This window comes from Ammospiza caudacuta, chromosome 5 (assembly GCF_027887145.1).
Source record: "Ammospiza caudacuta isolate bAmmCau1 chromosome 5, bAmmCau1.pri, whole genome shotgun sequence".
Lineage (NCBI taxonomy): Eukaryota > Metazoa > Chordata > Aves > Passeriformes > Passerellidae > Ammospiza > Ammospiza caudacuta.
In genome coordinates, this window is record NC_080597.1 from 67,162,608 (window position 1) to 67,189,517 (window position 26,910).

At 38.7% G+C, this 26,910-nt stretch overlaps 1 protein-coding gene across 1 annotated transcript; it reads right to left on the bottom strand.

Moving 5' to 3' along the window:
• On the bottom strand, nucleotides 1-26,451 carry GNAT3 (G protein subunit alpha transducin 3). The gene is made up of 8 exons (XM_058805003.1): nucleotides 26,334-26,451; nucleotides 18,692-18,734; nucleotides 14,490-14,631; nucleotides 9,780-9,937; nucleotides 5,885-6,013; nucleotides 1,228-1,357; nucleotides 878-1,031; nucleotides 1-191 (listed from the first exon to the last, which is right to left on the bottom strand). Exons 1-8 carry the CDS (start codon nucleotides 26,449-26,451, stop codon nucleotides 1-3), a joined length of 1,065 nt encoding a protein of 354 aa, XP_058660986.1.
• Nucleotides 26,452-26,910: the final 459 nt, after the last annotated feature.

A 26,910-nucleotide genomic window follows, 5' to 3' on the forward strand; every position in this document is an offset into this window, starting at 1 on the left:
TTAGAAAAGCCCACAGTCTTTCAGATTCTCTTTGATTATTATGTCTGTGACTGCATCAAAAACAAATTTGACATTCTGAGTGTCTGTGGCACAGGTCAAGTGACAATATACCTCCTTATCTTCTTTCCTTATGTTCAAGTCTAGAAATTGTTTCTTGATGTAGTTTGCAGCATCTTCAAATGTATTTTGTCCTAGTAGAAAGAAAAGTAAATGAATAAAAAGACAAATTTCAACTGGTATTTCCTCACAACTGCAAAAAGAGAAGAAATAATGTTTTCTGTGGTTTTTCCCCCTTTCTTTCTATTTGACTTAACTTCATACTTTAGGTTTGAAAATTCTGTATCTATACTGTTTTTTCTCTGGAAATTTCTGACACAGCCATATATATTCTCTTGCATCAGCTGGGAACATCTGGTGTTTTTTTAATTTCCAGTAGACACTACTGTGACATACAAAAAGAGACAGACTTCCCTTATGGAATGAGTTCTTAAAATGGGAAGAAAAATTTTGGATTCAGTTGTGACGTGTGTGCGAGTGATAAAATACTGACTTGTACTGAATTATTGGCTGAGTCCATCACAGCACCCTTCAGCCACCTGAATCTTTTAAACTCTTAGCTTCTTGTACCACCAATGGACAGAAATAAAGAACTCAAGGGAGAGAAATGAACCCACTATAGGATAATCATGGTTGGTAGGTGAGATGAGTTGAATTCTAACTGTGTCTGTCTCATACCATTCTTTCATGAGAAGATTCTTAGGTAAGAGGTTTAGTATTTAAATGCTTATAAATAGGAGACATGAGTCAAAGTCAGTGTTTCATTCATGGCCTACACAAAACATCTGAATGTGTTTTCTTCTGAACACTCCAAACTTACCATCATACTCAGGAAAGCAGATATTCAGGTGAACTTTTGTTATTTTCTCTTGAAAGAGGTCTTTTTTGTTTAGGAACAGCACAATGGAAGTGGCTGCAAAGCACTTATGGTTGCAGATGCTGTTGAACAGATGAAGGCTTTCATGCATTCTGTTCTGTTGAGATGCAAAAGGTAAACATGAGACTGAAAAATCTCATCTCCATGCATAATTTTTACTGAGATGTTCTTTACTGGAAAGAACCAATAGAGTGTAATAGCCTTTAAATTGTTATCGGACAATGGGAATGTACCATCAGAGAGTACATTAAAACTTAGAAGCAAAAAGGGGTTGTTTGTGTGTTCTGACTCACCACTTCTTTATCTTCCACCAGAACCATGTCATAGGCACTGAGTGCAGCACAGAATATGATGCAAGTGACTCCTTCAAAGCAGTGAATCCACTTTTTCCTCTCTGATCGTTGTCCACCCACATCAAACATCCTTTGCAGAGAAAATAGCATATGTACAATGTAAAGCACTCGTAAGGATGTAGCCATGCTTTTAATGCACAGAGCTCAAATGGAGATGAATGACAAATACCCAGCTTTCCCAAATATTGGTCTGTTTCTACCCCAAAAGGTCAAGGAGTGCTGTACGTTGTTACTCATGGTTTTGTAGTGGGTATAAAATGAAATAAAAAGGCTTAAATACCTGCATGTAGGATTAATAGTCAGCACTTACGTGTGGCACTTTGTGTTCACAGAATTCACAGAATCACCAGGTTGGAAGTGACCTTAAAGATCATTGAGACCAAGTCATGCTCTAACACCTAAACTAAACCATGGCACCCAGTGCCACGTCCATCCAGGCTTTTTTAAACACATCCAGGGTTGGTGACTCCACCACCTCCCCAGGCAGACCATTCCAGAACTATTTCACTCTTTCTGTAAAAAACTTTTTCCTAATAGCCAACCTATATTTCCCTTGATGCAGCTTCAGACTGTGTCCTCTGGTTCTGTCAGTGCTGCCTGGAGAAAGAGACCCCACCTGAGCACAGGCACCTTTCAGGGAGTGTAGGGAGTGATAAGGTCACCTCTGGGTCTCCTCTTCTCCAGGCTGAACACCCCCAGCTCCCTCACAGGGTTTGTGTTCCAAGCCCCTCACCAGCCTCTGGACATGCTCCAGCATCTCAATGTCCTTCCCAAACTGAGGGGCCCAGAAAAGGAAGTGTTGAGGAAATGGGGCTCACTGCAGGACTAAGACTTGCAGGCTAGGATTTATTTAGGGCAGAGTTCTGAGACATTGATAGAAAACCCTCAAATACAGTCTCATTTATTACTTAATGGTTTTGCTTGCAGCGAACTGACATTGACCAATAAGACACAGGACTGAAGGCCAGTCACACTTTGCCCCCTGGCTGTGCATGAATAGATGTTGCCATCTGAGCTCACTGCATGACCTGCATCCCACTTTGGAGGGTCTCTCCACCTTCATTGGCTGCTCTTCAGCAGCAATTCCTGGAGAGCAGGAGCCCTTTCCTTTGTACAGAGGGAATTGTAGGGCTGTCCTTCCCTGCAATGATTTCCTTCCACCTTTGCCAGGAATTGCTACTACCTTTGGATAGAATCATATGAACTTTATATGGGCTCTCTATGGGATCCAAAGACATCTGGGCTCACCTGGCTGTGACTTAAGGCCCTTAGCCCTAACTTCCAAAACTCCCACTTACATTTGCAGTTTTTCAGTGATAAGGGCTAGGGCTTTCTTTTCACTGTTTTTCTGAAACAAAAGGTGCCAAACTTTAAGATTTTTCAAGTGTGTTAGAAAACAGGGAAAACATAAAAAATCAAATTTATCCTGCCCTTAGGTTTTCTGTTTCCTAGTGTGCATGATGACTTTTCCCTGTGCCTCCTGTTGTTGAACTTAATACTGTAAAGCCTAATCCCCCCTTGGATAACTCCTTCCTTCAAGAATGTGCATTAGATCTCTGGATCCTGCAGTATCTGAAAATTAAACAATTCTTACAGCAATGAATATAATGGAATTCAGTAAGGAGCAATCATGTCAATAGTAAACAGAGCAAAAATAATTTGTTACTGAAATGCTGGTTTTTGCAGTATCTTAATCCTTTGTTTCCTCCGCCATCAGCAATGCAGTTGATGTTAAAAAAGGTTATTTTTTGTATTTTTTCTTCCTTTTTAGGGAAAGAAAAACCCTTTCAGTGCTCATAATGAAATGTTTCTGCAGCTGAGGGGTAATCTTTTCTTTTTCTGGGACATTTCATCTTTTTTTTTTTTTAATTGGGTGTCAATAAAAGTGAATTATTTTGGAAATCAGGAAGGTTTTGTGGAGCAAGATTTTGATAATAGCAATGACATTCTTCCAAGCATATCTTCACTCAGTTCAGGAGGTCTACTGAACCATGGGATCAGCACAAATAAAATATCTTCACTTTTGTCTCTGATTAGTATTCAAAAGTCACCTATAATTACATGCCTTTCTTGATTTGTGGTGTATAACTGAAATCAGGGTTATGGCAGGAAAACAAATAATAAAAGCTACAAAATTTATTCTTCAGGAAAGTTTTGGTAATCATGTGAATCAGTATTCACTTCCTGTGAACTTTTAGCATATGGCCTTTGAATATTAAAGAGAACCCAGTTAAAAAGGACAAGACCAAGGCCAGAGGCAGTGCTTAAGGGGAGTTTTGGTTGAACTAACCTTAGTTTGCTTCTCTATTCGCAGCCCAGAACTTAACACACTCACATGTAAAACCAAAATCCCTCCATAAATGGTAGAAAATGAGATGAGTTTGTTTTACCAAGATAGTCAAAGTTAGTCTAGAAATCTCTATATTTTACCAGTACTGCTCTTGAAAAGCTTAGCTGCAGATGCAGAATTAGCTATCTACTCCTTCAGTGGTACACACAGAGAGGTCTGAAGATTAAAATAAAGCTTGCCTGATTTCAAACTGTTCCTAGCACACCAATAGAAAGGACACTAGAAGAAGAACTATGAAGATCAGATCTCCTTTGAAAAACATTTAAATATGTTCTAAGCTTTAAGTCAACATTAGTGAAATAAATTGAAGAGCACACAGAAGCTAAATTGCGCTAAACCAGCAAAGTAACTGCTAAGCAAGGAGCAAATAAAAATCAATGTTTTCTGTGCAACTGTAATTCAGTTCCTGGGAGCAGTGCTGGGATTTAGACTTTTACTACACAGTTACAAAATGTTTTCTGTCTCATTCAGTTCAGTAAAGGGACAAGTGTTTAGTAAATGAGGCATCTGTTCATGGGTTTTTTGTTTCCATGCATGGCTTGTGACCTGAAGCCCCAACAGCACATCAGCCAAAACTCACTCTGAATGTGCAAGTGTTCCTCTCTTTAGAGATGTTTCCATGGTACTTATCAAACTTGGTGCAGAGACATCAGGATCCTCTAGCTGTTTTGCATTGCTATGGCAATGCAAAGCAGCAGTTCCTGGCTGGTTAACATGGATTTATAATTGTTCTGCACCCCTTTAGCAGCTCAAACCCCTCAGACTCCTTGGTAGTGATTTTTTCTAATATTACCTAATATTACTCAACTCCCTGAAACCACCAATGAATTTACTCACATAACACCACTGTGATGCACAGCAGAGGGTAAAACCAGTGGGGCTTGTGTTTGTGGTGGCTTTAAGAGCCTTCCTCTTTTTTGCAGAATAAATTTTGCAAACTAAATTTTGCAGACTAAATTTTGTAAACTCAATTCCCAGTTGTGCTGCATTTCAGCTAGACCCAAACACTAATGCTGATATTCACATATCAGGGCTGACATCATCCTTGTCAATGAGGATTTCCCTCTGGTGGTTTCTTTCTCCACCCTGAGCTGATTTCATACATGAACTATGATTGTAACTGGTGGCATTCGAATTTCCAATGAACAAAGCTGGAAATACATTAATCAGAAAAAAGAAGATGATGTCCATGACATTGCACTGTAGCATTTTAGGGCAGATCATGAATTTTCATGAGTGACCAGAATATTGATAGATGATAATAATTTATTTGTAAGACATCTACTTCAGGATCTCATTTTGTATGTGCAATCTCTGTTGTGTTCAAGCATCTGTGTGGTAGCATAGATGGTTTGGGGAATGCTTAATTGGCACATGAGGAGAAAGAAAGAAGCCAAATGAAAAATGTAAAAGTTATAAACCTCATGCTTTTTAAATCTGTCTGTCTCTACAGGCAGTTTCTTGTCTAGACTGCATTCCTCAATATGTGCCCCAGCTTTTAAATTGAGAATTAAATGGATTTAAGTCCACAGAGAAAAGGATTATAGAATTCTGAAATTATAATAATTCATTCAAATCCATTTTCATGTGCAATTAGATGTTTTTAATTGGTTCACCAAGCATAGCTAGATCTTGAATATCTGAAAGTGTAAAACATTTCAGTCAAATTTCTCAGAGGCATTATTTTCAAAATTTTTTCTGAGCATTTTGGTTTTCTTCTTAAATGAGCATGAAGATATGTTTGATAATGCTGAAATTCCCCATGGGACAGATTGGTTTTTTCTTCTTTTTTTTTTTTTTTTATTTTGGCCAACTGTAGTGCATTCCTGCGCTAAAAGCCGTTATTTCCATTCTCAAAAGAAGAGTGAAAGGTGGAGAGTATGTGCAAATTGGTAGGAATCAAATGCTTTTTGCATGCTCTTAAGGACATTTAAGTAGGCAAATTTTATAAATGGCACAATTATTCAAATGGCAGGATATAACTAAAGCTTTTTAGACATTTGCATATGTAAAAATGCCCTTTTAAAACCTAGTATTCTGTGACCTGTTTGTACTGGTCAATTATATGCTCAGAGTTGGAGTACTGATAATAAAATATCTCGCTTTTTCAGCTGTGTGAAAATGTTATATAAGACTGGATTCAATGGTATCACAATGACATCACCTGTATTATAATAAGTCAAGAGATTAAAGAAAATGCTTAAGAAAAATAAAACCCAAGAAAAGAGTAAAATGTGGCTTTCATACCTGAAGTTCAAATCCTTGAAAGAAAACTGAGTCTCTATGATCCCAGTTGTCTGCACTCGGGAGTGCAGGACGTCTTGCTCCGTGGGGACATAGTCTGGCATTGCCAACCTGTCCAAATCATTGAGGTAACTGGGGAGGGTGAGACAGAAATGGTGGTTGGTGAATTCAAAAAGTGAAATGTCCGTTGCATAATCACTCCATGTCGAGCCCCTTTTAAATATGTTATGCAATATACAAATTTATATACAGTACTGTTGGTTTCATACAACTGAGTTGCACAATTCAGACTTTTTTTTTTATTTCTCCTTGTATATAGAAGTGTAATTCAATTGCACATAGCAAACATCTTTCTTACATTTGCAGCTAAGGAAAATCCATATTTTCCCTAAGGATGGTTGAAAACCACCTTGTCAGCAAAGGGGTTTTGGCCATTTTCTCTCAGCAAGTGGGAATTGCTATCTCAGGGCAAGAACCACAAATATCCTGCAGCAGCAGATGCAAAAGGAATCGTCTCAGCTGTCAGACTGGTTGCAACAGTGTTTTCCTTCCTAAGTGAAAAGGAGGGCATAAAATTTTTGAGGAATTCACTTTAAAGGGCTGTGTTCTCTGTAGACCTCTCAATTTACAACAAGAAGGTAAACGGTGATTTTAAAAAAATATATTTTTTAGTCAAAACCAAAAGATTAAATGAAGCTGAGAATCCCCTTCTGAAGAGCCCTTGAAAAACTGTGGATTATCTGCTTTTATTTCTGGTATACACAGATAAAATCTACATTATATGAGAACCCAAACCAGATCTTTGAGGCATGTTTTTGCCCAACACTTTTCCTGTCTCTTATAGGGGCAGACACCTTTCTTTGAATGGCTGGGCAGAGCCTCTGAATCCTGCTGGCTGCTCTGGGAATCTGTGCAGAGGGGTTATGAGTTGGCAAAAGGAAAAGAAAAAGGTGATGCCTGAGTAACTTCCTGCAGTTTAGCTACCAATGTTCAAATAAAGACCAAAGCCAAAAGCAAGCAGCCACACAATAGCTGAAGCATTTTCAGTGTCCACTTGGTACCTTCCTATTTGAAGCCTCCTGTCTCTGACAAATAAACACGGTGTCTCTAATGGCTGTTAGGTTCCATGCTTTCTTTTTTCTTCTCTACACTAAGTCTACAGCCTCTACACTGAACCCAGAAGAAAGTTTTGCTGCTCAGTTTAACCAGAACCTTCCAAAAGAAACCTCACAGATCATCATCCTTGTGTGCAATATTTAATAGATCGGTAAGTTAAAAATAAAAGAAGAAGAAGAAAATGAAATAAAATAAAATAAAAAATTTAAAATGCTGTAATCTTTCATTAGGATATTTCCAAGTAATGCTTGGAAATGGGATTTTCCTATTTTAAGTTGAATAAACTGTATCCAGTCTGCAAGGGGTGTTGAACCTGATCTAAGTAATTCAATGTTTTCCCATTATTTGAGGCCAGGAAACAATCTGTTGGGGAAAGGAAAAAAAAGCAATATAGCTCTGTTTCTCTGAGTAGAGCCTGAGGCAAACTCAGCTCATTTTTGTGAAAGGCAGAAACAAAAGACATTTTATTATTTATAAAACATGTAAGCACTAAAATAAACACTTGAATATAAAATAAAGTTCTGACAGTTCTTAGCCACAAATGCCTAAATTCAATTCAACACAGCCAATTGTAATTGCATAAAGAATTAGACCAAGTCAATTATGCAGTTAAAGGAGCAGGAGGCAATTTTAGGCTCCTCCAGAGCCTTAGGCAGCTCCAAGGGGAGACTGCAGATCATCTCCTCACTGGGCAAGGAGGGAATGGAAGCTGGGGGTCAGTAAATGCTGATTTTCCTTGGCTTGGATGAGGTGACAGGACTCCTACCCTGACAGGAAAATTACTGAGCTAGCAATATTCACCATGTACTACAATGACATGTAAAGCCACCATTTATAATCCCAATCTTGCCCCTTCCATGCCCATCATTCCATTTTAAAACAGAAATAGTTCCAGGTGAGTCTAAGGGAGAAATTCCAGCCAAATTTGACAAAGAGGGAATTTTTCTATTATTCAGAAGAAGTAATTTTTTTTTAATTAAAACACACAAAGGAAAAGCAGTGATCAGACTTCATTAGCATGAATTAATAATGAGAAATCTCAGAGGACATAAACTCAGAAAGTCAGAGTTTACTCAGTATTAATCAAGATTCTATGTAGGAGCTGGTTCACAGGCACTGAGAAACAGGGTTTGGGATTTAAAAGACATTGAACTGCAGCGTTAGATGGTTGATTGTAGCTGACTTTGAACTGATCATTAGAAGCCCAGCAGTAAGGGCAAACATTAAGTTGATTTTAATGATTCAGAGCCAAAGGCTAGAATTTTAGAAGCATCAGGTACCAAAAGATGAAGCCAGAGAAGCAGGATTTCCAAGAAATTAGCAGAAATGTTCCAGCAGAGTGAAAACATCTCACTGTAGCTGTTTTTAATGTAAGTCTAGCAATAAATAATAACTACAGACACAACCTATATTAACCTCCCTAAATACTGAAACCTACTTCAGGACACAAACATTAACACTGAAAGGGAATTAATTTATGATCTTCTATCTTCTTTGTAGACAACAAACCTTATTTGCCTGGCAGAGGGTACACAGAAGAGTGTTAGCTGGTAAACAGGATTTAAATTTTGTTTTAAATTTAAGAGGCATTTTTCCTTTTACTTATTATGACTAGTTTGTTATGGGCTTTTAGTGGGAATGGCAGCGGAACCTGTCAGAAGGGATTTTGTAGAAAAAAATTGCTTTGTACCATCCTTATAAAAATACAACACTGCTATAAAATGCTGTCAAATCAACAAATCAACATAGGCAATATTTTCTTTCTTTAGGACTCTTGCAAAAGATCTTCATTCTTGTTTGGAAGATATAAAGAGATGAAGAATTTTTAATATTTTTTTCTGCACATTCCCTGCACTATATCTACAATTTTTGAACTTTGGATCAATTCAGGTTGCCTCCTGAGGTCCAACACTCAATGATGCCTCTCTTTTCCTGCCTTGCAGGAGGGACACCTAACACCTTGGAATGCCCCACCCTGCAGGCGCCCTCAGCCTGCAGGAGGAGCTCCAGGAGTGGGGAAATCTCCACCTGCGGGTCTCAGAAGATGGACCTCGGCTGGAACAAAGGTCTGGAGTCAGACTTGAGCACTCTCGAAAGACTCTGACCCATTGACACCTCCCTTCCCGGAGTGAATGAGCCCGGTGAGAAGGCAGCCAAGCAGGACTGGGGCCAAGCAGGACTGGGGCCAAGCCAGGGGCTCCTGAAAAGTCTGAAGTCACTGATTCATCTGAGGTGAGAGATGTGCCCCGGCTAGATGGTGATCCTGCATGGGGGTGAGGTTGAGCAGCCCTGGTCAGCCCCCTGCTCATCTGCCTGGTGCCTCCAGGGCTCAGAAAGGGACCTGGGGATGTCAGGCTTGGAGAGCACCTCTGGTTCAGCTCAGGTGGTAAAGGCCCAGGGAACACCTGTCCTTGCAGCTGGGTTAGTTTAGAGGAAAGGTTTTATTGTTTCCTCCTGACTTATATTTAGCATCTTGCAACATACACAAAATATCACTCTAGATAAAACCTAAGCTGTTTTCCAAAATTTTGTCAATCTTAGAAATACTCAGAAGGAGAATACTTCTTTTTTTTTAACCATTCAAACAAACCCACAGACACAAATTGTTTCTGAAACTTTGCTTTCACGTCTTTCTCCGCCTAAACATTTCTGACACATTATAAACCTCATCAACCCCCTCATTTTTCCCGGTTAGCCAGCAATGATTTCCAGAGGCCGTTCTGCGAGGGGGACAGTTACTGTAGCGCTGCAGAATCCAGCTGTGAGCAGCTGTGCCACCTACTATGCCGCCGAGTCGCTGAGCTGGTACTCCGCCGCCCTGGCGAAGCACGCCTGGGTGCCGCCGTCACGCCACAGCCGCTTGATGAGCTCCACCAGCTCCGGGGACATGCTGCCATCCTCCAGAGCTGTTGCCATGGCACACAGCTTCCTTTCGTCTTCCTAAAGAGAAATTTCAGTAAATATTGTGCAAGCGCGCCGTGCCCCTTCACCTCCTTGAGGATGAGCTTGGTCTGTGATGAGTCGAAAGGGCAAAAATTTCTCGTTTTCGCTGGTTTTTGCAGGTTGCTGCACTCGCCTGTGCATGTAAACATCTTTTTACAGGCTCACTTCCCTTTAGGTCGTGCCAAGGTTAGGCTGAAATTGTGATACACAGAGTTTTCATCTTTTTTTGTTTTGTTTTGATATGAGGGCTCAGTTTCATCTTGCCATAGGCATTCACAAATAGTCCAGCTTGGATGGAAGGCTTTTTATATTAAGAGAGTAATAGGGTATTAAAAATTAAATTTAAAAGGACATTTAAATTTAAAACATATTATAACTATATCAATGCAGAAATCTATATCTAAAGTTGGTTTTAAATGTGTTTGTAAGAAAAAATTTCTAGCTTTTGACCCCAGTAAGAAAAGTGACAAAGTGAATATAGCTTGTGAATGCATTTCCCCTATGTGGGGAAGAAGAAGATACCCTATTATTTTATTAATATAAAAGCCTTCCATCCAACTTGGATGGAAGGCTTTTATATTAATAAAGTAATAGGGTATCAAAAATTAAATTAAAAAGGACATTTAAATTAAAATGTATTATAATTACATTGATGCAGAAATCTATATCTAAAGTTGGTTTTGAATGTGTGTATAAGAAAAAAATTCTAGCTTTTGACCCCAATGAGAAAAGTGACAAAGTGAATAAAGCTTGTGAATGCATTTCCCCTATGTGAGGAAGAAGAAACCTGTACAGAGTAAAATCCCAAATATTTTAAATATATTATTCTCTAATTTCTTCCTTTTGTAGCCAAATGAAAATATTTTAAATAATCTAGTTCATTAAAAATATTTCTTTTCAGTAGTTAACAGCTTAGGAATTTACTGTAAATAAAGAGCATGATTAAAAGAGTCATTTGATACACTGCCACAGCAAGGGATAATTATAAAATATAGCTCCTTCTTAGTCATAGAAGTAGACAACTCAAGGGACTTGCAGTCAATAGTTGCAAAAGTATAAATGGATTCTGACAGACACTGTTTTGGCAGGGAGTATATTTTATTCAAAACCAAGAGGCATCTCCACAAAAATTTTTAACAAATTTATTTTAGGAATGTGTTATATCTTTATGTCTCAAGAGGAACTGCAGTTTATGGAAAATTTATAAAAAGTCAGAGACAGATCAAAAATTAAACACTGCATTTTTTTTATGAAAGAGAAATTGAGTAGGCATGGAGAAAAAAAAATAAAAAGAGAAATTGAGTAGGCATGGAGGAAAAAAACCAAAACTAGGAAATAACCACTAGAAAATTGCTTTCACTGGAAAGAGGGAGGACAGCAGGATAATTGCCCTTCTACATCAAGCAGCACCAGCTCCATTTACACCCCCATGCCCTCCTGCAGTGCTGGGATCAGCAGAAGCGAGTCACTCTCTCGTGTGTGCCTCACATTTGTCTCCAGGGTGCACACTTGTTCAGCAGAAAGATAAGAGTTGCAATGTTCTCTGCTTCAAGATATGACATATCACGGAATGATTACAGCTATCCACCTACCAGGCTGGATTTGTGTGTTGCATGGCCTACAATCTTGAGCTCAGAGACTCCAGGTGTAGAGGGTAAATGTTCATTGATTATTATGCAAAAGGGAACCTATGTGGATTTTTGTGCTTACATAATTGTCCTTGTAATAAGAATAATAATAAGTAGAGGCAGAATATCCTGGGATGGCTTTATGATGCTCATATCCCCATTTTTCTGTTTAGCCCAGAAATAAGTTTTGCACCTTTAAGGCTGGTTCTGGGAGAGAAGGGGGGAGAGAAGAAGTGCAGTTTGTTATCAGAAACTGCACTTGCTCCCCTGCATCCTCTCCTGGACTGTGCTCTCTGCAGCACAGCAGGACAGAGCTCTCCTTTGCTTTTAGTTAGTTTTTAGCTAGCTGAGGCAGAAAAGTTCCCTGGAGTGTGTTTTTTTCTTTTTCTTTGGACCTGTTTTAACCTGTTCTGCACTGAACACCCAGAAGAGCACCAGGAGCTCACACCTGTGGCCCACTCAGGTTTGGGATGCAGCATTTCCAATGCAGGAGGGATTGATAACACACTGGGTGAGCTGAGCTACTGAGCTACTGCCCACCAAGGGGACTTTCTGAGTCTGTCATCGCTTTTGGAGCAGCAAGAGCTTTTATTGTTTAATGTTGTTCATTTTTTGTGCTGGTGAATGCTTTGCCTGTTAAATAAACAGGTTTTTGCCCACTTTTCTCCAAGGAAATATTTTCCCGAACCATTTGGGGGAGGGGCTGCTCGAATCTGCTTTCCAGAGGAACTCCTTTGGACGTTCTCTCCCAAATTTGTCCTAAACCGGGACAATAATAAAGGAAGATAGCAGCAGATTGAACTTATCAATCGTCACCCTGATTTTTACTACTTTTTGTTCATCTCCGGCATTTGCAAAGACTTAGATGATTTTCACACAAAAATAGATGGGAATGATATTTTAAAGAGAAAAAATTACCTCACTCTTCAGAACAGATATTGTTTAAATTAAGTGTTAAGGCCTTTTCCATACCATTAAGATGTTTTGCAGGCAGACTTGGAACATGGATAAGCACACTGCTTTGGGGACCAAGATAATCCCAGTCCTTGAACTAGATGACTTTGAGCAGCTGAATCTGGACCAGAACACACAGCAAGAACAAAGTCCAGCTGAAATCACTGCTTATATCAAAACAACTAAAGCTTATCAATTTCTTATGATTTTATGGGAAATGTAAGATAAAGTTTTTGAGGTTTTTGGAAGAGAAGGCAATGTTTAGTGGCTATTCAAATAAATGTGACCAGAATTTCTATTTTCTCTAAAAATCATATGCAGGTTTCTCTTCTGTCATTCTGGGGGAAAAGAAGACAGGCACTGCAAACATTCTATACAGCTGGATTTACCTGTGGTCCTAGCAGCCTTTTCTGCAATGACAAGAGTCAGCTGTCTGTGCTATAAATGATAAACTTTAAAAAGCTGAGTTTTCTGCATTTGGTTATATATAATGCTAAGAAATTATATATATAAAAATATATATAATATATACATATAAAAATATAATTTTTATATTTTATTTTTACAATTTTATGTTTTAAAATAAGATTAATTAAAATTAATATTTTAAAATATTTTTATATTTTGTAATATTTTATATTATTTATATTTATATTTATATTTATATTTATATTTATATTTATATTTATATTTATATTATATAAAAATATATAAGAAACTGGGCTATTTAACAATTTCTCCGTGCTGTGAAGTCCCTTGAAAAGAGGAAATCTGTGAAACTGGCATAGAGTGAGCCTGTACAGATATCTCAGAAAGTTTGTCAGGGTTGAGAAAAGAGACTGAATATTGGGGCACAGGGAGAACATATCTCAGCAAGAGGAGGCAGAGTCTGCCCCACATGGAGGAGATGATGGGCTGAGCCAGGCAGGGCTTGTGGCCAGCACTGCAAGGCCCAGCTGGAGCCCTGGCTTGGGCCAAGCAGGGTGGTTGGTGGCTCCTTATGCAGTACAGCACATTTACATTGCCTTGTTTTCTGTGTGCTGCTTTTGGGCCTCGTTACATTTGTTTGAATGTCTTGCATTCGTGGAAAATATTTAATTTCCATTTTTTCAAACGCCTGTATGAGCTTTAGTGACCCCTGAAGATTTTGTTTATCATTTTTTAGGTCAAAGTACCACATGTCATTATAATGAAATGTACTTCTGGAGCAAGTACAGCTCTTTCAGATAAGCAGATGTTACTCCCTCCAAGATAAACCTCTAGGGATTAGGCAGAATTTGCCAAAACTGGAATCAACTGATATTCTGACAGGCATTTGAGAAATTCTCAGCAAGATCTGAATTACAGGCTAAAAGACTAAATCATTGCATGGAGAAGAAAAGTTTTCCCTTTATTTCTGTCCTTGAAAATTCAGTGTGACTGACAGAAGAAAACAGGTCTTCCTCCTGTGGCTTTGCCTCCATCTGCCTGTGTAGAGGATTTTTGGCTCTGTCAGGAATGTTGGGCGCCACTTCCCTGTGGTGCCAGTAGTGCATCCACACCACAGGGAGGTCTCTGTTCCAGCAGCAATGGCTGAAACACTCCCAGCACGTCTACACAACCTGTCCTCACAAACCCCAACGTTTGGTCATAAAAGGAAAATATTTTTTACATTTCCCAATAGCAATAAATAAGTGGCTAAGCAGCTAAGAAAAGGTTCTGTTGTTTTTTATTTTTAATGTCTTTGCAACTTGAAAATTTCTTTTGTAGCAATCAAAATAGGAGTTTATGCAAAAGTTAGGCATCAGTTTTGAGAATATAAAAATAAGTGAGGACATTTTGTCACATATAACTCAAATGGAACTCAGTTTCCACTGTCATAAAGAAAATACCAGATCCTCCTTGTTCTACTAATCTCTACTATTACATTACAAAAAAAAAATAAAGTGTTCCAATACCTATTTCAAGAGAAAGGGTGTCATACTCACAATTCTACCAGGGTTTTCATAACTGATTCCTAACTTAGTCATTGCTTTGACAATGGCCAGGATAGACTGCACTGCATTGCTGTAAACGATTGGTCTGAACTCCATGCGCTCCTCGAAGGTGAAACCGTCCTTATGGATGATTCTGGTGACAAAATAAACAACAGAAAAAGGCTTATGGGATACATTAAAAAAAAAAAAAAAAGTAATGAAAAGTTAGATCAGGCACTTTTGTAGTCAGTGTGAGAAAGAACTGAATCCATCTGGCCCTTGGAAAAGCATTTTTCAATGGTGGATCTGCCTACTCTGCTAGAACAGGAAAGCAGCAGTTTCTGTCTTTGTGAGGTTAGTTGTCTGCAGCCAGTCTGAGAGAATAGATGCTGTTTTTTCTGCTTGGGGGTTAATCTAAAACAAAGTACGAGTCTAGGACAAGAGCCAGGCCCATCGCTGGAGAAATAAGGCAAGACACATTTCTGTACTTAGATCCCAAATGTTTTACTGTTGGAAACTGCAATATTAGTCATGGGCTGTCGCTGCTTGTTCAGCCATTCTGATTTTTATCCAGAATCTTACCTAGATAGAAAAATTATTGTCAAAAATGTTTCAGCACTGGGAGGCAATTATCAAAAAAACAAGAAAAAAAAAATGAGTATTTCTTTCTGCATCAGATATAGTTTCTACAGTAATAACAAGGTCTTATTATCTCCAGGCTTTAGAGACTTACATTTTACTCCATAGGGTAAAGAGCCTTAGTAATCAGCTTCAGTAATCTTTCTGACAGAGGAATTAGAATGTCATAATCCTCCTTGACTGGGGAATGGCATGTGGTTGAAGTTCTCCAAATCAGTGTGCAGATTATATCACAGCTCAGAGACATCTTTTTTCCATGAGTTGGGGAAAAGGATGAAATCTTCACCCACTTTGGCCTGGTATGCTCTCAGTGAACAGACTTGGAACTGCTTTGGCTGCTGGAACCAAGGCTCTATTCTCCCTCACCTCAGCTGGTCAGAGATGAAGGCTGTTAAATACAGAATTTCTGGCTTTGGGGTTTGGTGTTTTGCCCCATCTTGCCTGAGATACACTCTGGAGATACCTGAGTAGCCAAGTCAGCCCTGTCAGAAAACAATTCACTCATACACACACACAAAACCCAGATGACAACTGAAGTGTCTTAACATCTCTCTGATTTGTGGATGTCAGAAAACTCAAAAGTTGCATTCCTGTTCCTGTAGGAATGGCATCTGTAGGGAAAAAAAATCTCTCTAAAATGTTTTCCCAATCTCTTCTTGATGAGGCAACTTTATGAACTCTCTTTTGAAGCCTTGCCTTTTTTTTTTTTTTTTTTTTTTTTTGAATGCTGTTTTCATCATGAATTCAGATGAATTCTGCAAGATTCAAAGGAGTCCTATTGAACTTGGGAGAAAGAAAAAAGAGGAGCTCATGGAGCAGAGACCATCCCCATCTTATGTATGAGGATTCTGAGGCTTTTATTCACAAAAGCAGGGCTTCTCATCAGATAGGTGGCTTTGATTCAGTCTCAACAGGCATAATGAGTTACCAAATATTTTGTTTTCTGCTTTTCATTCACTGAAATATTTGTAGAAGGTTCAAACTGCTATATAAGAGCACAGCATAAAGATATGCAACTTGGTTTTAGAAAAGCTAGATTGCACATTGGAAATTATGCAGTTAGAAGCACAGAGCTCCAGAAATGTTTTTTTTCTTTTTAGTAGCTCTCATAACCATCCTCATCTTTTTATGCTGCAAGGGCTTTGCAGTATTTCTGTATTTTGAATATCAGAAGATATTTTTTAATGTTTAGTGGATGGATATAACATTGATTAAGACTGAAAAAAAATGTGATTTATTAATTAGAAAATTATGTTATAAACTATACCATTATAGTTATAGTTTTTATATGTTGTAAAATATATAGTTATAAAATTACCATGATTTTGCTGGAAACTGTATTTTCAGCAAAATTATTTCTTTTGTAAACATCTATCAGTGTTCTTTAGAAAACTTTATGCTTCACTGAAAAAAATTTACTAATATTGGGGGTTTTAACTGAAAAAAATCCCTTGAAAAGTCCTTGGTTGTGACCAAAAAACAACATTTTATATGAAAAAATGCAATTTAGTGAACAGTTTTCCTGTAAAATAATTTATATTTGTGATCAATTTGACAGGTCATAAATGCACAAGTCTTTAACTCTCAGCTTTGCAGTGTTCTCCCCTTCCTCCATACTGTTAAAACTTATCAGCCTTCTTAAAGTGCTCAGTTCAGAGGAAAATCTTTAATTTGCCCCTGCTTGGGGAAGATTTGAACACAACACACCTCAATGGTTTGCTGAACAGGGAAGGTCTCCTGCATGGAACTCAAACCAGTAATAAATTTATTTACTGTTTAACTGGAAAAAAAGGGTTAGCAAAGTATTTGGTGGATGGTTCTGAATCTGCTTTATTACAAAATGAGTTGCTTAAATAGTAGAAAATTGTTCTTATGACATAATATTTTTTACTTAACTCTCTAAAATGCATTGGTGAAGATAATAAATAGGTAGGGGAACTTAAGTCCAGAATGGTATTACTGATTTCATAAACAGGTTGCTTGATTTTTACACAGGAAGAGATTGGTGCTTACAGTGTGGGATCAAGTCTTAACAGCTGCAATTCTGTGTAATTTTTTCTGTATTTGGACAGGTTTAGGAATCAGACCTGGACCTCTCTGTGAAAATAAGACTAGACACACCAGCAATATTTTATCAGGTTGTGCAGTAAAGGAGGATTTGCCATCAGTGTAAATATGGTCCCTTGAACTTTGGTGGATTGTTAATTTAAACCAGATACATAATTAGCACTTTCGCTGCCCTTAAAAACATGTATGAATTTAGTTGTAACCTGTTTTATATGAAAATATTATCAAACTAAATTGTAAATCAGCACACGTGTAGAGAGATTCAACCTTCTTCTGAAGCCAAGGAAAATGAAGTTCCTGACTTCAATCTGTGAGGGAATTTGTGCACTTTGAACAAACAGCTACAAATATTCTTGGAGTACATTTATGATGCACTCACAATATCTCTGTAACCAGATAGTCAGTCCAAATTTCGAGCAGGAATTTCTGCACATGAGCTTGTACAGCCTGTTTTGGTTTTTTTTTTTTCCAGATTGATTAATGTATGAAAACTTTTTGTGTTGATAATTTTCTTACTAAAAGCAGTTCTTACATTAATCCCTACCCATGGTATTGTGGGTAGCAGCTGCTCACATTTAGCAGGTTAGTGGCTAAATGTGTTCTCTCCTGGCCTGTGGGAGACCTTTTTAACCTCAGCAGGAGCTCTGGAGACCAAGAATGATCTATAGAGGCCATTTTGGGGGGAACCCAATGAAACAACAACAACAACAACAACAACAACAACAACAACAACAACAACAACAAACCAAAACAAAAAGAAAACCCCCAAAAAACCAAAACAAAACAAAAAAATACCACCAAAACAAATAAAAAATAACTTCACCCCCCCAAAAAACCAGGAAGAAAGCACTCTGTGTTCTATGGTACAATGCAAATATTTTGATATTTACTCTTGAAATACAATGAAATTAAATTAATAGGAGAGATCATTCACACCAACGTAATGAAACTGTGGAACTACTTGCTGTAGAGTGCTGTGGATGCTGTTAGTTTACATTGGTTCAGCAGGAGATTCAGGGGTGGACATGAATGAGCTGAGGGCTGCTATAGGGACAGAGTGGTCCAGGATGGTTTCAAGGCACAGATCATCAGATACTGTAGGGCATCCAGCACAAATGTGTTGTCTTGGCTGGTCTGATGATTTGCAAACATCAGATCCTTCACTGGCATCTGCTGGAGACAGGTTCTGCCTCAGCTATCACTGCTTGTCTCTCACAGTCATATTTCCACCACAGTAATTCCCACCAAAGCCAAGGAAGCAGATTCCCTGCTCTCCATGCATGGGCCCCCAGTGCATGATTTGGTCATTCAGATTTGACTACCAATCCACCTGTGTGTCTCAGACACTTGGTGATTTTGTTTATAGTGTGTTTGAATAGAAACCTGATTTGAATGATGTTTCTTTGCATTTTATTCAAATAAGCATAAATATTGTAATAGGATTTTAGCTAGACAGCTTATACCACAAATACCAAATTCGAAGCTGATATGCATATTCAGATACTTACTTCATTTGCTTTACAATAGTGCTCTTTCCTGACTCTCCAGCACCTGCAGAAGGGGAATGTGGAGAAGATATGATTGATAGATGAATAAGAAGCAAGTATTAAAAATAACTCTCTGGAACACAGAATTTTCTGTCTATGAAGAGAGGTACAGATGTCTTAGTTTCTCATTGTACCAAGCATAAACCCTCCCTAATGTCCATTTGGATTTAAAAAGAACAAGGTCAAGGGTTAAAGTATTAATAATGAAAAGCAAAGGAACACTTGAAAATAAGTGAATATTCAGTCAATTAAAGAAAATTACAGAATTTTTAGTTACCAAGTAAATAAAATATGGATAATATTTTGATTTCATCTCTGGCAGATGGGCAGGAAAACATGAACAACATACAGCCTCTTTTAGTGTCCCATTATTACCTGATTTGTATTTAATTTGTATTATGACATTTTGTAGCCAAGTGAGCCAGGTCCATGCCCTTTAAGGCAACTTCTGTAAGCAACTGGAAAACCAGAGTGTAAAAATTTGTATGTGGTCTAGGTCATGATGCAGAGGCAGCACATGAGCAAAAGTCTTGATGCCGTTTTTTGTTCCTCTGCCATGGAGCTCTGTGGCTGGAAGTGGGAAACCTGCAGAGCAGTGCACCAGTTCCACCTTGGGAATGATTCTGCAGGAAAACCCCACAGCTGCTGAGGAGGTGCAGGCATTTGCTTACACAGCCAGTTCAAGAACTGGGGCACAGGTTTAGCCAGATTATGCACCGCTAATTTGCCCTCTTATCTCATGGAAAGGGAGTAATCAATGCAAAGTGTGTCCATGGCAAATCAACACGCGTGACTGACTATCATCTTTGGTCAGTCAGGGTGATAAGGGTTGGCAAGAGCTGCCAAAAAAGAGATGGGTTTTGAAAACACCTGGAGAGAGAATTTAATTCTGTGAATCCATGGGATAGGATTCATAGAATCAGAGAATAAGACCCCTCAAGAATCACACCCTGAGAGCATTGTCCAAACACTTCTTGAACTCTACAGGTTGGTGCTGAGACCACTGCCCTGGGCAGCCTGTTCCAGTGCCCAGCCACCCTCTGGATGAGGATATCCAACCTAAATCTCCCCTGACACAACTTCATGCTCTACTTTGAGTCCTGCCACTGATCTTGAAGTGATCAGTGCTTGACTGTCTGTTTTCCCTCAGGAAGATGTTGAAGACTGCAGTGAGATCTCCCCTCAGACTCCTTTTCTGAGGCTGAACAGATCTCAGCTGCTCCTCATAATGATTCCCCTCCTGACCTTTCACCATCCATCCTCATGGCCCTCCTTTGGATGCTCTCTGATAATTCACTGGCTTTTTATATTGTGCTTCCCAAAACTGCACACAGGGCTCAAGGTGACAAATATTCTTCATATTTTAAAGAAACTGAAATATTCACCACCAGAATTTGTGCTCTTTTCTTGGTTGCTGATGCTGTGCCTGAATTCCCCAGGACAGATCTGTCCCTCCTGGCTGCCAGGGCACTGCTGGCTCATGTCCAACTCGCCACTGACCAACACCCCCAGGTCTCTTTTCCCAGCACTGCTCTCCAGCCTCTCATTCCCCAGCCTGTCTGTACATCCAGGGCTGCCCCAGCCCAGGAGCAGAACCCAGCACTTTCCCTGGTTGAGCTCCATGTGGTTGGTGGCTGCCCATCCCTCTGATTTGTTGAGATCTCTCTGCAGGGCCTCTCTGCCCAGGAGGGAATTGACAGCTCATCCAAATTTAGTTTTGTTGAGAAACTTTCTCAGTATTCCTTCATGTTCTGCACCCAAGTCATTGGAGATGATGCTGAAGAGAAGCAGGGTGAGGATGGAGCCCAGTGGGACCCCAGCAGTGACAGTCCCCAGCCTCATGTCCCCATTCCCTGTCACCTTTGTGCCTGGCACGGGAGCCCATTGCTCTCCCATTGTGTAACTCGCTTTTCCAGCTGTGAGATGGATGTTTTATCCCTTGTGAGAGAAAGTATCAAAAGCTCTGCTAAAGTACAACAAGATTCATCACAGCTTTTCTCTTGGCAGATTACCTTTTCCCTCATGGTATGGTGTCCAATACTTCTGACTGAACCAAAATCCGAGGCCTAGGCTTTTTAACCAAGGACTTCTCAGTAAATAGAACCAACTGATTACTGACTTGTCAAACACATTCTGTAAAGGTAACAGTATTCAAGTGACAGGGATTAATTTACTCAAATGAACCGCAAGAGACAGCAAACCACACTCAAAGCATTTTCTGAAACTCATGATGTGAACGGTAGAAAGTGCAAGAGAAAAACAGGCCCATGCAAAATGGGCTGATGCTGCCATCTGCCACAGTTTGGAAAAAATGCAAATTTTTGGTAGATCATTTATTATCCTCTCAGTGACCTCCTGAAGAACTTGGTAAAGCCCTGTCTACGAGGTAGTGTTTGCTCCACTTTTTGTAGGGAAGAGAGGAATCTGTACTGAGAATTTGTGCATTCATCTCATGGAAAGATGATAGGAAACATAATAGAGAAATTAACTTCTCTTCCAGATCTGAAAGACACTGTTAAAATAGAGTAAGAGATGTAATTTATAATTTTTGGATGCAATTTTCTATCTCTGCTCATCTTTAATTTATTTTCCAATAATACTTTTATCCAAACAACATGTGACTTTCAGACTTTGGCTTCGCCACAGAGTATCATCTTAGTTGTAGCAGTATTTTCATCCCAGGAAGTGGGTCAGGAATAATTTTATTTGCACTTGCTTCTTTAATTCCTCCCCTTCACCATGTAGCCTCCTTCTTTGGCCAGTCTGTGGTATGGAAAACCAGAGTTAGGACTGCATTTCCACCTTCTGTAGTGGATATCTGCTTTGCAGAAATAGTGGCAAAAGTGCATCACAAAAGACCTAGAGTGATTACACAGGGAGCTGAAGGCATCTTCTTCAAGCCTAGATTTTCTGAATAATAGATAAGAACTTAGGACAAACAGTCTTGTCCTGAAGCTCAGAAAGAACTTAATTAGGGTTTTGAGAAGTTCAGTCAGCTCTGAAGATTTATACCTCTACCTGACAGGTATCACCCTATTTTAGTCATCACCGTATTCTATATTTTGCATATTTAAGATCTAGATGAAATTTACTCCTCATTTCTGTCTCTATTCCTTTGACAGGGATGACTGCACAGAGAACACTGGCACAAAAGTCCCAGTCACTGCCTGGAAGTCTGGCTGTCACTGCTGGGGTCCCACTGGGCTCCATCCTCAGCCTGGCTCTCTTCAGCATCATCTTAAATGACCTGGGTGCAGGACTTGAAGGGATATTAAGGAAGTTTCTCAACTTCCTGGGAGCTGCAAGATGTCCCCACTGCTGGTGACATCAACACTTCTTCCCAGAGATCAGCTCCACCATGCCCCAGGGCACGCCACATTCACCTTCTGCGGGTGCTGAACTCTGGCTGGCTGCAACCTGCGTCTCCTCTTGCTTTGGGTGCTCCAGATCTGCATCCCACCATGTCCCAAGCCTTCCATGTTTCTGGGCATCCTGGGGCTGAAGAGCAGGCTCAGGAAGAGCAGCCATGCAGCAAGGCTGCAAAGGAGCTGCCCCCCAGCAATCTGACACAAATCCTCTCCTGATCTGGAGTGGTCCGCCTGCTCCCTGCAGGACACTACAGCATGTAGGCAGAGCAGAAATTGAGAAAAAAACTAGAGGTGTCTGAAACCCAGCGAGAATCTCACAAATTCAAGGGGAAACAGAACCCAGGCCCTCAGCTGTGATTTGACATTTTTGTTTTTCTATGCAGAATTTGTTTGAATAGCTGTGGAGAGTACAAGCTTTCAAGATTAGCATCTGCTGACACATTGAGGAAGGTTCTTCCATATTAAGGTGCTTTTGTGTCTCAGATAAAGAATTATTATCTCTTTACAGTTGTTATTCCTGTGGAAGGAAAGGTTTCATTTAGAAAATTTTCCAGAATTAAACACAGGGAAATAAAAAACCCCTGCTGAATATTTTGTTTAAAACCTGTCATAAAACTCACCGACAATTACATAAATCTGCAAAAAGCAGGCAGAGAAAATATTCAAATAAAAAAAGAAAATATTCAAATAAAAAGGAAAATATTCAAAATAAAATCAGAAAATGTTTCACACCCCTGTCTGATCTTTGTCTGTGCCATTCAGAAGTCTTGATATTATGAACTAGAATGGAAATCATATCTTCCTGGTCCTCTTATGAGATTCAACTTAGTGTATGAGAGAAAGAAACTCGAGAAAAAGAAATCTAAGATCTAACACTCTTGAGAGAGAATAACATCCTTAAATACTGCCCCACTCTCCAAAAAAGAAAATCAGTATATTCCCATCAGTGAGATTTTTGGGCTTTGTGCCCAAACTCCATGTTTTCAGGCCAGGTGTTAGTAACAGGAATTTAAGGTTCAATACTACAGTAACTGTTTCATTTAACTGGTGTAAAGTATCTGTACTATAAATTTCTACATTCAGACTATTTACCAGAGACTTCTAGTCAGTGGAGAGAAATATTTGCTACAAAAACTAAACTTCAATTTCTGTTCCCCTGAAGCAGATGTTTAAGTTAAATTGTGTGAGTTGTGCCCCAACAGGTGAGGATGACCATTGCTGTTGAGGGTGGCTTTTCTCCTGACACTGAAGACTGTAGACAATGAGACATGGAGTAGTGCTTTGAAAATGAAGTTAAAATTTTAGTGATTGTTTAAACTGAAGCTAAGTTCTTATTCTGTGGAACATCACTGTGAGCATCAGCTATTTTGGCCATGTTTGGAACGTGCACTGCACTTTGCACACCTATAAAATGAAAGTTGGCATCCTACAAGAAAATACAAATTACAGGTGATGTGGCAGCCAGATAGCGCCCTGATACACAGGATATAAAACTTTCACCTTGGAGTTTGTTCCAGACTCAAAAAACAACCTGATCTTTTTGAAGTATGAATACACAGAGACCAGACGGAAATGCTGGGGGAAGGGATGGCTTTGGCAGCATGGGAGCACTGAGAACAGAGGATTTAACGCTCCTGGCTCCTGGCCAGCTTGTGAGGAACGTCAGATCCTCACATAATTTCCCCCTTCCCCAGTTTATAGGCACATAAAAACATGCCATAAAACTGTAAATCACCTCAACCCAGTTAGTGTGTTTGTCTGGGTCATAGAACTTGACATAAACAAACATAGTGCCTTTTCTTCTGAATAGAAGTTCTATTTTTTGTAAAGGGATCTGCTGGAGGCTGTAGAGACACCACACTAGATTTTAAATAATACTCTCAGAAAGAAGTCAGAATACATGGGGTTTTTTTTACATTTTAGGTGTAAGTGATTACACTGAAAAGCCTATGATATTAATCTCATTTTTTCTGAATATTTTCTACCAACCTGCCTATTGCAAAAAGAAACTATGACATCTGGTCTGAAGTACAAAGGCAACATTAAGTCTGACTGAGCAGAAAGCTAGGACTAGGCTGGCTTGAATAAAGCTGCCCTTTATTTATGAACTCTAAAATTTCTATAATTTTTGATATCCCTTCAGAGGTATAGAAAGATAACAGGTACAAATCTGATCATGGTAGATTTAATCCTTTCCTACCTGGCCATTTTCACAGCCCTTGTGGAAGGATGTGGTGCCCATTCTGCACATTGCTTCAGCATCTCTGGCTCCAGATGTTCAGGAGACTCTCTCACTCTGGTGGAGCAATACTCCCCTGATACACAGTTTATTCACTTCTCATTTTTTTAAGAAGAAGAAAATTTAAGTTCTTGAACATTTTTTTTTTCTGTCTCTTCAATATATTTTTAATGAAGACTTTCTCATCTGTTGTTCAGGAGAACAAAAGCCTTGCAAAACATTACCCACTGAAAAATTTGAATTTTTATCATGTGTGATATTAGTAAAGGAAGATATTGTAAAAATTTATAAAGAAGTATTTCAGATCCAAACAATCATCTTGTCTTATAAAAAGAGTGCTTGTGTAGCTAATGAAACTGAACTATGTTCAGGTTGGAAATGAACATAATAGAAGTTTATTTCATGTAGATTGCATTGAATTTCAAAGTATTTTACTAAAAGTATCTCAAGGCTGCTCTTAATAGTGTCAGAAGAAGACTGGTTATATACATTAGGAAACATTTAAAACTTAAGTCCTTAATACTAAATGCATACATATGTTCAGTGGGGGGGTAATTTACTTGGTGTCCTGCTGTAAAGCAGCCTTCAGTAATACTGTAAGGGCACAAAAGCTTGAAGATAACACTGCTTAACTTTTAAATTCCTCTTTATCTGGAAAATTCCTCTTTATCCTATACATTCCTCTTAAAGGATTTCTTACTTTTTCCTCATGGATAAGGTTGGATAAGGTCAAAGGCAGGATGCAGAATTAGATGGATCCTGGTTCTAACTCAGTGTCCCAATTTCTTTTTGTAACAATAAATTTAAATTACTTTAAATTTATGGAATTTTAAATGAAAATATTGTTCTGGGATTTTTTGACTGACTTAAGCTTTCCTCATTAGGAGCAATATTTTATGTTACTGTGGTACAGAAACTCTTACTATCCTTAACTGGACTGAAAAGCTTTGTAAGCCACAATCCAAATACTGATTTTACATCTAGAGTATCAAACTTCTGCTTTCCTATTATTATTTGAGAAACCTGCATGTTCTTCTCCTATTTATTTTTGAATAATTGTTCTTTGATTTTAACAGGTATAAATAGACCTTTTCATAAGATACAAAACAGAGTTGTTTACTTTATCTAATCTAGTTTTGTCTGAATAAATGTCAGTTTAAAACCATTTGCAAGAACTGCAATTACAAGAAAGGCAAAAAGAGAAACACTCCAATGATCAAAGACTCTTTTTCTATTCATTGGGAGAAACCACTGCTAACTTTTACAGGAGGCTGTTAGAAAAAAATATTGTGGTGGTGTTAATGTGCTCTCAGATATTTCTTGTAAGCTGCACATCACCATGGGAAAAAAATAAAGCAAGAATACAGCTGTATTAAGAAAAGGAATGTCTTTTCTTTTGCCATTACAGCCTCTGTCTGCTAATAAATTGATCATAGTGGGGATTAAAAGCAGTAGTTTGTGAGAATATTTATCTGTGTACTTTTCATTGCATTCTACATTATACATCCAAAAAAGCCATTCTAAATAACTTTCTGCTTCTTTAAAAAATGGAATGAAACACTTTGGAAGATAAACAATATCAATATCTTGTGACACGTGGATTTTTATGTAACCTTTTATCTAACTTAATCCTCCTGCAAAGGAATGCATGTAGATCCATGAAAAAAACAGATAAGTGTGCTGTGTGTTCTCTGTATGTTTGTATCATAGCATTTATTCAAACAGCAAATTTTCATTTCTCAGAAGTATTCAAAGTCAAGGATCTATAACATTTAAAATTGAATACTTGCAGTGACACAGCCATTTCCAGCCTATTCCTTGTGAGTTCATGAGTGGCCACAACCACAACCAAGAGAATATTTTAAACATATATTACAGAATTGTCTTCTTCAAATAAAATAGTGAGAGGTGAGAAATTCACAGTACTAAAATGTAATTCCAGAGAAAAACAACCCCTCAATGGAAAAGCATTATGAGCAATTTTTACTCTATTTACCCAGCAGCAGTAGTTTGACTGTCCTGGCTTCCCTGGCTGCATCTTCCTGGAGTTTCTTTTCCAGTTCTCTGGATCTCCTGGCTGAGTCCCTGCTCTCTGAGCTGGCTCCACTGCCCATCTTGAGATGTTAACAATTCTCTTTATGCAGCTGATTTACTTCTTATCAGACCAGTAGCTTTGATTCAGAAGGACAACCATCAGGGCCCAAGGAAAATTTTGAAATCCCATTGGGCCTCTCTGGCCAGCCTTCAAATCAAATGCTCCTTCTCACCTGTCACATGACCTGGAGATGCTGTAGTCAAGCATTTGCATAGCAACACAAAAATGAAGTGTTATGATGTCTGAGAATTAAAGTTATCCATTCAAAATCAAACCAAGGACCTCCCTTCTTGTTCGGGGAGGTTTTGTTTGACATACTCCAAAAAATGTGCAAAATGTCTTGAAACAGGATTGGAAGTAACTACAGAGTATTTTTCAGCTTCTGAAGCAGTATGCATGCCCTGAAGCAAAAAAACCTAGCATTTACAATTTTTTGTTTTTCATCTTTCTCAGTGGTCATAGCTCTAAATATATGTAT